The sequence below is a fragment of the Pectinophora gossypiella genome, chromosome 17 (genome assembly GCF_024362695.1).
Source record: "Pectinophora gossypiella chromosome 17, ilPecGoss1.1, whole genome shotgun sequence".
Lineage (NCBI taxonomy): Eukaryota > Metazoa > Arthropoda > Insecta > Lepidoptera > Gelechiidae > Pectinophora > Pectinophora gossypiella.
Window position 1 is genome coordinate 14,948,961 of NC_065420.1, and position 14,399 is coordinate 14,963,359.

A 14,399-nucleotide genomic window follows, 5' to 3' on the forward strand; every position below is an offset into this window, starting at 1 on the left:
AAAACAACCCATACACGATGCAGAATATAGCACACCCTGTGCCATGGTTCTCCATGTTATAGAATGGGTCCCAAAAATTTGACATGTCGTTTAAAGCGTAATCGTCTAGGTCCATCTGTAATGTGTAAGTAAAAGTATTGTAGTGAGGCATCCCTTGTTTATATTAATCTCATTATATTTAGAGGCTCTGTATGCAATCTATTGTATTCGATGTAAGATGCACCTTAAGCTAATAATTCATGGGGCATTGAGCGACAAATCATGAACTCCGGGGAATTCAACTTAAACCAAGCCCACGATATAATATTAACGCACAGGGTCACTCATAACTAAATAGTTATAATTTATAAACACACCGTGTTTAAAACAAAGTTTATTATAATTTTTATCTCTTTGCGTATCAAAACACACTAGGCCACGAGTCGAAGTAATATGATAAGTTTACGACTACATCCCAATTGGAGTATTCAGAGGTACATCCATCGCTAGATGAAATACGTACCCATAGCTCATCGATCTTTCTGTTAGACGAACGTGATAGGTGGTGAGCCGTACCTCCGTCTATAATGGTCGACTGTGTTGGTGTAAACGGAACTACCAGGGCTTGAACCGGCGTTGGAGAAGCAAGCCGGTGAACCACAGTACCATAGTGACTACTACCTACTTATATCTTAGTAATTTGTATAAAAAAATCAGACTACACGTACAAACGAACCTGCAGTTCGCAATGTTTAAATCTCTCGGCAATATCCAACGTGAGGGACGCCAGGATCGCTCCATCAACTACTTCCATATACACCAGACGATTCAAAACGATCAGTGACAAGAGTATTGTCTTAAGTATCATCATCATTGACCTCCTTAATATTTAATCCAACAACCTCCGTACAACTGATGTGTACCTACTATAATTTGGTAACATAAAATGCGATCCATCAGAAAGAAAAACGGTTTAAAAGAAAAATAATGTTTTCTATAGGTCAAGCGTTAAAATCAGGTGATTTCTTGCCATGTTGATTTTTAATTTCGTTTCTTTTGGGATTTGTTTTACAGACTGACACAAGTCACTAAACGAGAACTTGCATCCGCCTTGGTTTATCTAATTACAGCATATGTGTAAAGAAAAGTTGTCTCGAACTGTAATCAGTTCTCGAATTTAAATAATCAAATTCATAATAATATTAAAATGCATCATATCGATTTTATTTTTACTCGAGTGAGTAATCGATTTGTAGGTTATATATGTCATAATAACACTGGCCAGAAAAAAGTTGATGCTTTTTGGCGGGCTGTCATTACGAAAAAACTAAATAATTTTCAGAGAACAAAAGAAGGTGCATTAGAACAGAGAACAGAAATCAGTGAACATTCAGATTATTCAGAAACAGATCAGAGCAGAAATAACAGTGTATTTTCAGATATAACAATCAACAACAGTTTTATCAGACTTCCTGTCGATGCGCAGGAAGAATATTCAGTTAAGTCTTATCATCATCATCAGCCGTACGACGCCCACTGCTGGGCATAGGTCTCCCCCAAGTTAAGTCTAATAATACTTATATATTTTCCTAATTACTTAGATATCAGTTATGCTATAGGTACTTGTATTATTTGGTATAAATCGACAAAGGAACAAATGAAATTGCATTAAGAGGAGAGAACAGAAATCAGTGAATATTCAGATTATTCAGAAACAGATTAGAGAAGAAACAGTGTGTTTTCAGGTATAACAATCAACAACAGTTTTATCAGACTTTCTGTCGATGTGCAGGAAGAATATTCAGTTAAGTCTTATAATACTTATATATTTTCCTAATTACTTAGATATCAGTTATGCTATATTTGTATTATCCGATACAAATCGATAAAGAGAACAACAGACAGTAAACAGTAAAACGGATAGTAAAACAAACAGTAAAACATTGCAGTAGGTAATATCGTTGTGGTGATTTATCAGGTAATCAGATGAATTTATCAAGGCAATCAGGTGGACAGGGATGGCTGTAAGGGGCGGTTGGAGGCCATTCGCGGGGTTTCACCCCATATTCAAACATCGTGGGCTTTTTACCCTATATTCAGACGGCTATGGGCACGTTGTCCATTTGTGGGTATTTTGCCCCATAGGTATTCATATAACTATGAAACATTCTAATCACATATTCTAACATCGTTGGTTTTTTACCCTATATTTAGACAGCTATGGGCACGTTGCCCATTTGTGGGTATTTTGCCCCATAGGTATTTCATATAACTATGACACACTTCAGTTTTGGAATGTGATTCAGAATTCAGATAATTCGTGACCTTACATGATTATGTATGGTTCACGACATGGTGGAGATGCTGGGATATCTTGAACATGTAATTTAGTGTTATGATACTCAGTACGAAATCAGTAGATACAGAATAGTTGACATCAAATCAGATGGACCTAATTAGATGGACCAATTCAGTTGTTAAATCAGTTGACTCAAATCAGATGGGCCAATAATGTTGACTTAAATCAGATGGGCCAATAACAGTTGTTAAATCAGTTGACTCAAATCAGATGGGCCAATAATAAGTAGTTAAATGAGATGGACCAAATCAGTTGTCAAAGCAGATTGACCAGATTATTTGCGAATCAGATCAACCAAATCAGTTGATAAATCAGAAGGACGAAGCCAGTTGTTAATGTTATCGACATCAAATCGGATAGACCATGTAACTGTTGACCATAACAGTTATGAACATCAAATTGGATTGACCATGTTAGTTATCAACATTAAATCAGATTGACTATACCAGTTATCAACATTAAATCAGATTGAGTATACCAGTTATCAACATTAAATCAGATTGACTATACCAGTTATCAACATTAAATCAGATTGAGTATACCAGTTATCAACATTAAATCAGATTGACTATACCAGTTATCAACAAATCAGAAATCAGATCAGTTGAATTGAGTTGTTAAGTTTGTTGTAAGTCAGTTCATTTACGAGTTTCGAAAAGTATTAATTCATTGATTTTATGTTTTTGGGGTACAAATTTTATTATGTTTTACTTCAATTTATATTGCAAAAATTCAGTGTAAACATATTCGAAATAGTCAGTAAGTATTGTTATTAGAATGAATACCAACCATTTGCTAAAAGTTAAGACCAAGTTTTCAAATAAATATCGTATATTAACCAATTCATATGCAACAGTTATAGAACATAAATCAACAATCGTGCTATCAGTGGCGCAGAAGCAATCCAGGCGTCATTATCCACAGCTAGTGGATGCCTTCCAGATTATTATTCAGTACAATTAAGAGTTCTTCCTTGTTGACGAGCTTCGGGAGTTGGAGAACATTAATCAAGAGTTCAAAGAGGTAAACTATACGCTGACGCATATCAGGGAGCTGTCGATGATATCAGCAGCCTCGACCTCTTCAGTCGCAGATCAGGATATTCAGGTGAGAGCCTAATTGCCCTCTATTAAGCTGTACCTCCAGTAGCAACAAATTGGAATAGCTCAAATTTTTAGTCCTTTTTCAGTCGTTATTTGTCAGCACAAACCAAACATGCTAACATCATCTGGAGAAAGTTGTGATATTAGATATATTAAGTTGTTATATTACTGATACTTTTCAGTTATCCAGAATAGACGTATCTGCTTACGTTTATTGAAAACATCAGCAAAATTTTGATTCAGTGCGTTGTTTCATAATCAACAACAGCTTCAGCTAAATTAACAGGACATAGCAATGAAACAGAGTTTGAGTCTAAGTCAACAAACTGCTTATCAAGCTGTTCAGAACATAGTGCAGCAAATTGAACAGTCTACTCAAAATCTACAGCAGGGTTTAGAATGCTGAACTTAATCATAACACATGTGTATTTCATAATTCTTGCGTCGGGGCAGTGTCTCGAACTGTAATCAGTTCTCGAATTTAAATAATCAAATTCATAATAATATTAAAATGCATCATATCGATTTTATTTTTACTCGAGTGAGTAATCGATTTGTAGGTTATATATGTCATAATAACACTGGCCAGAAAAAAGTTGATGCTTTTTGGCGGGCTGTCATTACGAAAAAACTAAATAATTTTCAGAGAACAAAAGAAGGTGCATTAGAACAGAGAACAGAAATCAGTGAACATTCAGATTATTCAGAAACAGATCAGAGCAGAAATAACAGTGTATTTTCAGATATAACAATCAACAACAGTTTTATCAGACTTCCTGTCGATGCGCAGGAAGAATATTCAGTTAAGTCTTATCATCATCATCAGCCGTACGACGCCCACTGCTGGGCATAGGTCTCCCCCAAGTTAAGTCTAATAATACTTATATATTTTCCTAATTACTTAGATATCAGTTATGCTATAGGTACTTGTATTATTTGGTATAAATCGACAAAGGAACAAATGAAATTGCATTAAGAGGAGAGAACAGAAATCAGTGAATATTCAGATTATTCAGAAACAGATTAGAGAAGAAACAGTGTGTTTTCAGGTATAACAATCAACAACAGTTTTATCAGACTTTCTGTCGATGTGCAGGAAGAATATTCAGTTAAGTCTTATAATACTTATATATTTTCCTAATTACTTAGATATCAGTTATGCTATATTTGTATTATCCGATACAAATCGATAAAGAGAACAACAGACAGTAAACAGTAAAACGGATAGTAAAACAAACAGTAAAACATTGCAGTAGGTAATATCGTTGTGGTGATTTATCAGGTAATCAGATGAATTTATCAAGGCAATCAGGTGGACAGGGATGGCTGTAAGGGGCGGTTGGAGGCCATTCGCGGGGTTTCACCCCATATTCAAACATCGTGGGCTTTTTACCCTATATTCAGACGGCTATGGGCACGTTGTCCATTTGTGGGTATTTTGCCCCATAGGTATTCATATAACTATGAAACATTCTAATCACATATTCTAACATCGTTGGTTTTTTACCCTATATTTAGACAGCTATGGGCACGTTGCCCATTTGTGGGTATTTTGCCCCATAGGTATTTCATATAACTATGACACACTTCAGTTTTGGAATGTGATTCAGAATTCAGATAATTCGTGACCTTACATGATTATGTATGGTTCACGACAAAAGTCACGGTTAATAAATATATTTATTAAATCAGCCATTCCCCAGATCTGTTTAGTAATTTGGTAACCTTTTTCTGCATAAAATTCTTCGTATATGTAACGTGCGAAGAAAGGCGAAATATATCACTTTATAGATATTACTTTTAAAAAAATACAAAATCAAGTTTGGTAAATGCCCTGTGAACCGAGTTCAGAAATAGTTTAATTGCTACTGCATTTTTGTATCATATTTATTCTAGTATTAATATTTTAATAGAAAAAACAAAACTGAATAAAATCTTATTTTTGAAAAGAAGAAAAGAGGTACTGTATAAAATGAAATAAACGAAATAGAAATAAATATTCTTATAACAGGATGCGTGCGTTGAAAATAAAATGAATAACAAACAATTAGATACATACTTAATACATATAAGACGTACTTAATGAGAAAAATATGAATAGAAAAGTGCTAAATGAAATCAAATTGAGAGTGATCACTTAGTATTGCATTGCATTGCTTGCTTGCTCGGCTGATAAAGGAATTTAGATGAAAAAAAACTTCAGATGCATGGCATCCTAAACCTCTGATAGGATCTCTCCAACCACCACCTCGACCGTGGGGGCCCAGTTGAGCTTGTGTATCTCGGTCTTGAAGCACTTGGCGATGCCGAGCACCTTCATACACCCATCCTCATTATCCGGCGCCGATTTCTCGCAGCCGTGCAACAAGTCCACCAGCTGCTTCGCCATCGCGTCATCTGAAGATATAGATCACACTTTGACGATTTATGTAAGAAGTATAAAAAACATTTTTAGCCAAAAACACCGGTTGTGGCGTCTAAATTAGTGATGTCCTTTACTCACGACAAGTTCAAGATATTTTTTAAACTGGCGCAGTTGATATATGCCAGAATCGATATCATTATTATAAATAAAAAAAAAATAATTGTGGAAAACCCCATACAATTTGGTTAATTTAAATAAAATTAAAATGATCGGTTCCGGCAGCGTGAATTAGACATCAAGCCAAGTCGGAATCTTTGGGACCGATTGACTGAGGGATGGCCTGTGCCTTGTGAATGTGATGTATAAAGCTATAACATATGTGTGGTATAACTAACCAGCGCCGTGTTTCTTGGCAAATTCCTGAGCGTTGCCGTGGTGGAGCGAGCCGTCGGGAGAGACCAAGTCCAGCTTGGTAGACAGACACATGATGGCGCAGCCGGTGAAGCGATTGCTGATTTCATAGTCTTCTTTCCAGAAGTTATTGAAATCCACGTCGATGGAATCAGGGAGTTCCATCTGGACAGTGGGAAGAGTTTTAAAGTAAAGGGACTCTAGAGTCGTTTTTCTTGTCTGTACCGTCGTTTTATAGTGAAAACCATGTCAGTGCCTTTCGGATGTAATTTTTGTTAACAAAACCTCGCAGTTTCAGATACGGAGACACTCTAGTTTCAATTCAGGTAAAAATTTGGGGTACTTATACATTTTACCCGGATCGAAATAAATCGAAGTTGAAGAAAATTAAATCAGAATGTGATTTTTCAAACGACGACCCGTGGTCTTCACTATAAGGCGACGAAACCCATGTATTTCTTAGTTTTGACTATGATATTGTTTAATTGTTCAAACTTTAAGGTTAACACATCGTAGATTAGAAAAAGTTAACTAAAGTTAACTTTACAAACACATAAACAACACATAACACATAAATGTGTTTGTAATATAGCATCAATGAGCACTTACCTCCTTTTTACAAGCATCCAAAGCTTTAGCGAAATTCATCGACATGGTCTTCATGACATCCTGTGACGTCTCCACTCGCGAATCTATCGCCATGTACACCAACACCAACATTGATATCTTCCACATTTCTGCCATCCTGGTACCTTGGTAATCTCTTAGTAGATACTAGCGGATGGCTAGTGATACTAGTAAATAGTGATGTGCAAACTAGTTCATTCTCTTTATATGCAGTTAAAAACGTGTTGCTTAATTTACACGTGTCATATGTCACTTCTATTGAAGAGGTGTGTTGGTAATTAATTCGTCAAGTGCTAAATTACTGTTTAAGCTGGCTGGTTTATCATCATAAGCGTATTCAGCGAATCATCCTTAATCATCGTTTCGTTAACTTTGCTTCGTTTAATTAGCAATTAGCCGATCATTTGCACTCGGAATTTTAGCAAGTCATGGATTTGTTTAAAATAATTTACTTAATTTTCCATCGTCTCGGGCAAAAAGTTATAAATAGACATCGAGGTAAGAAGTTCCGTTTATTGTTAGTTAAGCACACGTAACTGCTTGAATCGTATAACATTATTACTAATGGTTTAGAACATAGAAAGTGTATGTTTGAGGTTTACGCGGCTATTATCATAATTAACTCCAACTTCATCAGCCATCCGTGAGGCACTACTGCCTTGAGGCACTTGCAAAAAAGTTGAAATATCGGGAGTGTCATATCCCGGATTGAACGCGGTAAGAATCCGATTTTATGTGTTTTAATTATAGAAAGTAGATATTCTTCTTCTTATCGTGTGGGTTGTGAGGTGGAATACCAGCCTCATCAACCCTGGAAAAAAAGAACATACATAAACAGCCTATATACGTCCCACTGCTGGGCACAGGCCTCCCCTCAATCAACCGGAGGGGGAAAAAAAGAAAAGAAAGTCAAAAGATAGAAGAAAGAAGAAAGTAGATCATAGCAAATTAATAAATTCGTAGTCAATTCGGTAGTAAATTTATTTTTTTTACATTTTTAGTCAGCACGAATGAAATATACCAGTATCATTTATACAATAACACAAGTCCAAGTTCAAAAAGAAAGCGTGATACTATCAAAGTGACAATAAATACGCAATTAGGTGAAAGCCAAAGCTACAATGAATACTATCACATCTACTTTATCCGTTAGTCAAAATTAACAATGGTAGTTATGTGCAGTATTGTACAATCTATCTATTTGTTGCCAATATCTTCATTTAAACCCTTTCCTAAGCTCAAAGTGACGTTAAACGTTAAATAATGTTAGTAAAAATTAATTGATAATTAAGTAGCAGTTCTATTTGTAAGTTGATATTTCTCATGGAAAATTATTCAAAGCTAATATTTTCAATAAATTGACCAGAATTAAGGTACTTACCATTTTTATACTTATAACTGTTTATGTCTTGTCAATAAACGTTGTAAACAAATAAAATAGGCTCTCGTGGCTATAGTATTTATAATGCCAAAATCTAAGAGCCACACATTTTATGTTAACAGTTGTGATTAATACTCTAGCCACAATTTACCCAATTGATTCCAAGACACAAAGTCAACTTCAGAGCTTAGCAACCACACATCATCCAATTATCAATTTTGACTGTGTCCTCCAGCTAGTACTTCTCCATGACAGCTTCAATCATAGTGACCTCAGGCGCGATGCCGTCTCTCTTAGCGTCAGCCTTGAAGCATGCAGACACCTTCACCACGCGGTCACAGTCGTCCGTCAAGTCATCATACTGCTTCTCACAATTGTGGATCAGCTCCACCATCTTCGCTGATAGGATCTCACCTGAAGATGTGGAAATGGGGGTAATGTAGTAGTTTAAATTATTGAGGTAGACCTCTTCGAAAGGATTATTTCCTTACTTCCTTTAGTAAGTATTATTTTCTTTAAGGATTCCTTACTTTGAAAGAAAAATACGGAGTCCTTATAAGATAAGCCCTTTGTATCCGTGTGTCACTACTATACCACATGCCTGATTTTCTACTTTTCTAAACCAGATTTTTATTACAAAAAATACAAGAAAACTTTTGTTTAACTTTTATTAAACTGTTCGTGGGTTTGACTGTTTATGAGATTGCCCGGTTTTTACAATTAATACGTACCCCTACCCGGTTTACCTTAAACTAGTGTATTGAATGACATATTTTTATCAGTATTATGCTTCTATTCGTCATGTTATACAAGAGACTTAGTTTTTAGTCTACCAATATTATTTATTTATGTTAATAGGTATTATTACTTAATAAAAGGGTTCGTACTGAAGCAGCCCCAGTGAGAACTGCAACGTTTTTAGATCTATTGTTACCCCTATATCACAAATCCTCCTCCAGATAGATTCAAGGTCCGAACAAAGCTCGATAATATAATAAGCTGATTTTACCGTTAGGGAAGCTCTTGACGTAGTCGTGCATGTTCATGTGGTGGATGCGCGAATCCTCCTGCAGCAACGAGAACTTGTTGGACATGCAGATGATGGCGCAGCCCAGCTCGCGGTGCACCACCTCGAAGTCTTCGCGCCAGAAGTGTTTGAACTCCTCCATTATCTCCTGGGTCAGCCCCGACTGAAGAGAGCGAATCAAGCTACAGATTTGGCGTTAATTAAGTACTTATATATATTTTAAATAAAGCGACCGTTCTTTTATACTTAGAATACCATTTTGAAATCGAATCCAATGGTTTATGAACCCCTGACTACTATATTGTAGCCAACGATGTAGAAAATAGTGCAAAAAAAAAGCGTTATGTATATTATGTAACAAATAACTCTCTAGGTTAGATATCGGATAGATTATTGCTTGATGTATTAATTCGCAAGTAAAATTTTACATAATTATCGTGATAAGTAAGATAATTACACCATTTCATTGTGAATAATTGGGATGCCGCTGCAAAGTATGCAACCATTCTAATTCATTTAAGTATAATTCATTAACTTCAATTTAATTAATTTATTATTAATATCAATATACATATATAAAAAAATATATGAAAGTAAACTTACCTCCTCTCGGCACTCTTCGAGAGCCTTTCCAAAGTGAGCAGTGACATGGCTCATGACCTCTGCATCGCCCCGTACCCTCGCAGTAGCCAGCACTAGACCACACACTAACCAACGTAACATTTCAACAGCAGTGGACCTACAATAGCTCCCTGCGGTACGCCACCGCGTTATATCTAAGAAAAACTTTTTTTTATCCACTTATTGTACATAATTATGTTGGTAAATAGAGACGTCGGTTCAAACTTAGTCTTCCGGAAATATGGAGCTGTGCAGATGGAAATCTGATTAACAATCTCTGCTGATTTAATTTGCAATGCACACCAATATACCTATGGTAAAAGTAATTAAGTAATTAAGTTTGTAACAAAAAATCAAAGACATTATAAACAACAAAGTTAGATAAAACATAAATTATAAAATGTTAATAAATAAATTCTAAATATAACTTAGAAGCTAGTCTAAGATAATCAAAAATTAATCTATTGTTTCGTTTCGACTTCTTACGATTTTTTTAAGAATTACGTAACAAAGAGTACGAAGAATAACCACGTTTATTGATGACGTCACAATTTTGTATATGTACAAGTACCTAGTTAATGTTATGTGAGGTACTTCAAAAAGAAGTTCATCAATAAGGCCATCAATTACCAGGTAGATTTATCATGTTTGAGAATTCGAATTCAGAACGAAATACTTAATTAATTGTTGTATTGTTTTGATTTCCGCGTGAACAAAGCAACAATAAAGTCCTCAGTTCTGAATAAAAATTCTGATACACATTAAATCTAACAATTGATGAACATGGAAATTAGCATTCGTTTGAATTCAGAAATGCGATGATTATCGAAAGATATTGGTGCTAATTCCTGTAAATACCATCTAATTTTATTTTAAGTTATATCTGTCCTTTTCTTATCCGCCGAAAAGGAAAGGGACGGGTAATCGACAAGCATAAAATTTATGGAACACACGTCAATTTTAAGCACAAATCTAAACCAACCGTCTAAAAATTTTACGTCAGTCAATAACCCGACACATTAATTTACTCATTCTTCCTAAAATTAAGAGCTGTGAATCATCCGTCCCTTTCCTTTTCGACGGATACGAAAATGACGGATATAACCTAAAATAAAATTAGGCGGTGTCTGCAGGAATCGGGGCCATTATGAACATAGAAGCACTATACTTTTGGGAATACGGGTACGCGGGTGGTATCCTCATAATTTATTATCCTTTTTAATTGCTTAAAAAAAACAGCTTTTGAAGAAAAATGTGTGTAGCCCAGTCTGCCCAGGCCCATACGGTTTATGTCCTTCATAGAGCAAGTGATGATAACACTGATCGGTCGTAGCATGTAATTGGCGACTGCAAGTCACTTAACTAGCACCTGTGTTGTGATTAGTGGCTGCGGTTTATCATTACGACCCCGGCCGCAATCGTCGACTAAACTACCACGAAAATAATTGCTCTCATACTGATCAATTGTCTGCTACGTTGCGAAGATATTGGATTTAGCCAGTTTGAATATTTTGGACGAAAACACGATGGGCGGATCTGGTTTATAGAAAAATAAAAGAGTAAAATTAAAAAAGTAAACACCACTGTTAGATAGAAATTCATGGAAATAATAAATTCTAAGGAAAGAGAGAAAGAATGAGAACCTTTAGGTGCATAATGTCCATTTTGCAAAATGTCCAGTGGTGAAAAAATTACCAGTTTGCATAATGTCCAGTTCGCAAAATGTCCAGTTTGCAAAAATTGTAGTACTTAGTAAAAATATAGCAGACATTATTAGCTTTAACCACCATCGCAGTTCTAGCATAACTACATCACAAGTGCGAGAAAAAGTAACCGAATTCTGTTATTTTTCACTCATGTTATTTTTAAGATAAAATATTAATGCATTTTTACTGTGACTAGCCAACTGTAAACGAAATTAATAAAGGGCTATATTTTCAATGTTGCACAATCATCATCTAAGTAGTATGAACTATGCAATTCGTCAACCGCTCGCAACTGGTAGCATTTAACATAATGAAGTTATTTAGAGATGCATTTACCTAACGAGCATGTCAATATGTCAGTTATTTAGATTGACGGCTTGAGTAGGGAACATTGTGGGCTTAATTATATCATCAGTTTCATTCTGTATTATTTATTTCATCAGTTTTATTCTTAGGATATGGACGTCTGTCACTCTGACAGAACATTTTTACCAAGGTCAGTAAGTGTATAAAGGTGAGTAAAAACAGTGGAAACAAATATGTACTTATTCTCACGGATTCAATAAATATGTCGTTCAGTCCAAATTTCAAACTCTCAAATAGCCAAATCGTCAGCTTTTACACCACTCACCTCGACTTAAAGATTGTTTACTTACGTTTTATTTTTACAGTTTATTGAATGTCTTTACAACAACATAATGTTATATAAACCACATTCCGTAAAGCAAAATATCTGTTCCCTCAACTTGATCACCTGTATCTGAAACTTCTAGTTTAGTATTCCCCTCAGGAGGATCATTCCACGAGTCATTGGCTAGCAGGCTGACGTATAGTAGCTGCAGCGGCGTGGAAACTATAATGGCGCCGTTCTTAACTGATTCCCGCACGTGACGGGAAACTTAACAGCCCATTGCTGAGGATTGGGAAGGTAAACGACAGGTAGGATCGCTGCGGTGGGAGCTTCGGGCATATTCGCCAAGTTATCGTTAATTTTCAGTAGATAATCTTATGATAATAAGACAATCCGATCGTCATTCAATGGACTTTCGCTTACATACTGTACTTTAACTTCCAAATTTTGAATGATTTTGTTACTCATTTACATTACCTTTATTTTCTTTGAAAGTTTTACAATTTTTCTTTTAAAATTAAACTGCTTTGATACAGGTGCGTCTTGTTATTAAATTAATCAAGAAAGTCGTTAATCATTGTACGAGTATATTTACAAACAATTTTCTATTTAAAAACGAACTATCATTATCATGACTAATATTATCATTCCGCGCAGTAAAAATTCCCAGGTAGAAGTTTTTCCATCAATCATCGTGGGGTAGTCATTGCCAACGATATATCAGCAGTAATCACATTCCTGACAGGAGGTGACAGCTCACCTAGGGTCGGGCATGAATTACCCAGATAATTGGCTAATATTTCTTCTACACCGTTATTTCAGTTCTAGAAGTTTCTTCATCAATCATGGCGAGGATTACAACGGTGCAAACAATCCGTCAGCTGGTAATGATGAGGTCAACAAGAAGGAACAAGAAAAGAACTTTAGTAGGGAGTACAGTAGCGATATATTCCTGAATAAAGTTTATACATTAATCATTGCCAGGACATGTCTACACAGCTGATAATAATGACGTGTTGTTGTAACAGATAGTGTCAGGTAAGTTCTATGCTATGACGGAATAAATAAGTTACTGTTAGTAGCGGATGTACCATATTGTTGAGAAGTAGCATAACATCCTTACTCCGTGTGTCCTATCAATTCAGAAGACTCTGGGGTCTGGTTGCAGGGTTGCTATTGAGCCACCAAAGGACCCTGACAAGGCTTTTTTAGCGACTACATACTTACTTAAGTAAATAGTAGCCGGGACCGATTGCTTAACGTTCCCTCTAAAGCACAGAATCATCCTATTTTTCGGACAATCAAGTGATTTCAGCCTGCAATGTCCTGACCAAACTAAGGATAGTCTCACAAAGTGACTTGTGGATAACTTCTATCTGGCTGGCAAGACAGTAGACAGACAAGAGTATGATGCGCTGTTGAAACGAAAATAATAACAACTCGAGGCAGTCACCGCGTTTTACTTTCCTTGACAAAACAGCTTGTTTACGGCGCGCATTCAATTGTTTTCCATCAAGCGCGACTCGCGACACCTGCGCCCGGCAATAAAACCAAACGCACGACGACTTTATTTGCCGAAGAAAGTATAAAAATTTCCATATAGAGCCGTGTGAGCCGCGATAGCGATATTTATACCTCCCCTGGCAACACTACGTGCGCTGAATTCTACGCTAGCAACCCACACGGCGATTACTCATTGTCTTTGTCCCCTTGCCGTGATTTTCCAGATGTAAGAACGTAAAGTATTATGGGATATAGAGATTATTGGGAATATACGTCATACCAATACTAGGAGGGTTGCATATTATATTCCAACTGTATTCTCGTGGATTACTATTCTGCTAAGTATTACATTACTTTTGCATTTGCTACATTAATATTTGGTTATACCATTCACATTTGCAAAGTATTTTGTAAAGTTCTTTATCCAATGCAATTTGTAACAGAAGTTGTTTTCTCGACACAGTCAAAGAAAAAACAAACATACCTTATTAACATTCCTTAGCAAAAATACTGCGTATGAGAAATGATTTTAACAATTTTTCTGAACGACTTGATAGTAGGTGATTTTCAATTTATAACCGTACCCTATCTTGTGTAAACTTAGAATAGTTACATTTATGAACGATACTTATTTTTATTAGTACTTTAAATACTTAATTAAGTAAGTACCTACATTATTAAATAGA

At 35.7% G+C, this 14,399-nt stretch overlaps 2 protein-coding genes across 2 annotated transcripts; both read right to left on the minus strand.

Annotated features, from left to right (window-relative positions):
• Positions 1-4,941: 4,941 nt before the first annotated feature.
• LOC126374738 (pheromone-binding protein-like) lies at positions 4,942-7,367 on the minus strand. The gene is made up of 3 exons (XM_050021479.1): positions 6,827-7,367; positions 6,202-6,382; positions 4,942-5,838 (listed from the first exon to the last, which is right to left on the minus strand). Exons 1-3 carry the CDS (start codon positions 6,959-6,961, stop codon positions 5,657-5,659), a joined length of 498 nt encoding a protein of 165 aa, XP_049877436.1. The 5' UTR covers positions 6,962-7,367; the 3' UTR covers positions 4,942-5,656.
• Positions 7,368-7,825: 458 nt separating this feature from the next.
• Positions 7,826-10,004, minus strand: LOC126374740 (general odorant-binding protein 2-like). Its single transcript, XM_050021482.1, has 3 exons — positions 9,856-10,004; positions 9,235-9,415; positions 7,826-8,639 (listed from the first exon to the last, which is right to left on the minus strand). The coding sequence occupies exons 1-3, from the start codon at positions 9,973-9,975 to the stop codon at positions 8,461-8,463; spliced, it is 480 nt and encodes a 159-aa protein (XP_049877439.1). The 5' UTR covers positions 9,976-10,004; the 3' UTR covers positions 7,826-8,460.
• Positions 10,005-14,399: the final 4,395 nt, after the last annotated feature.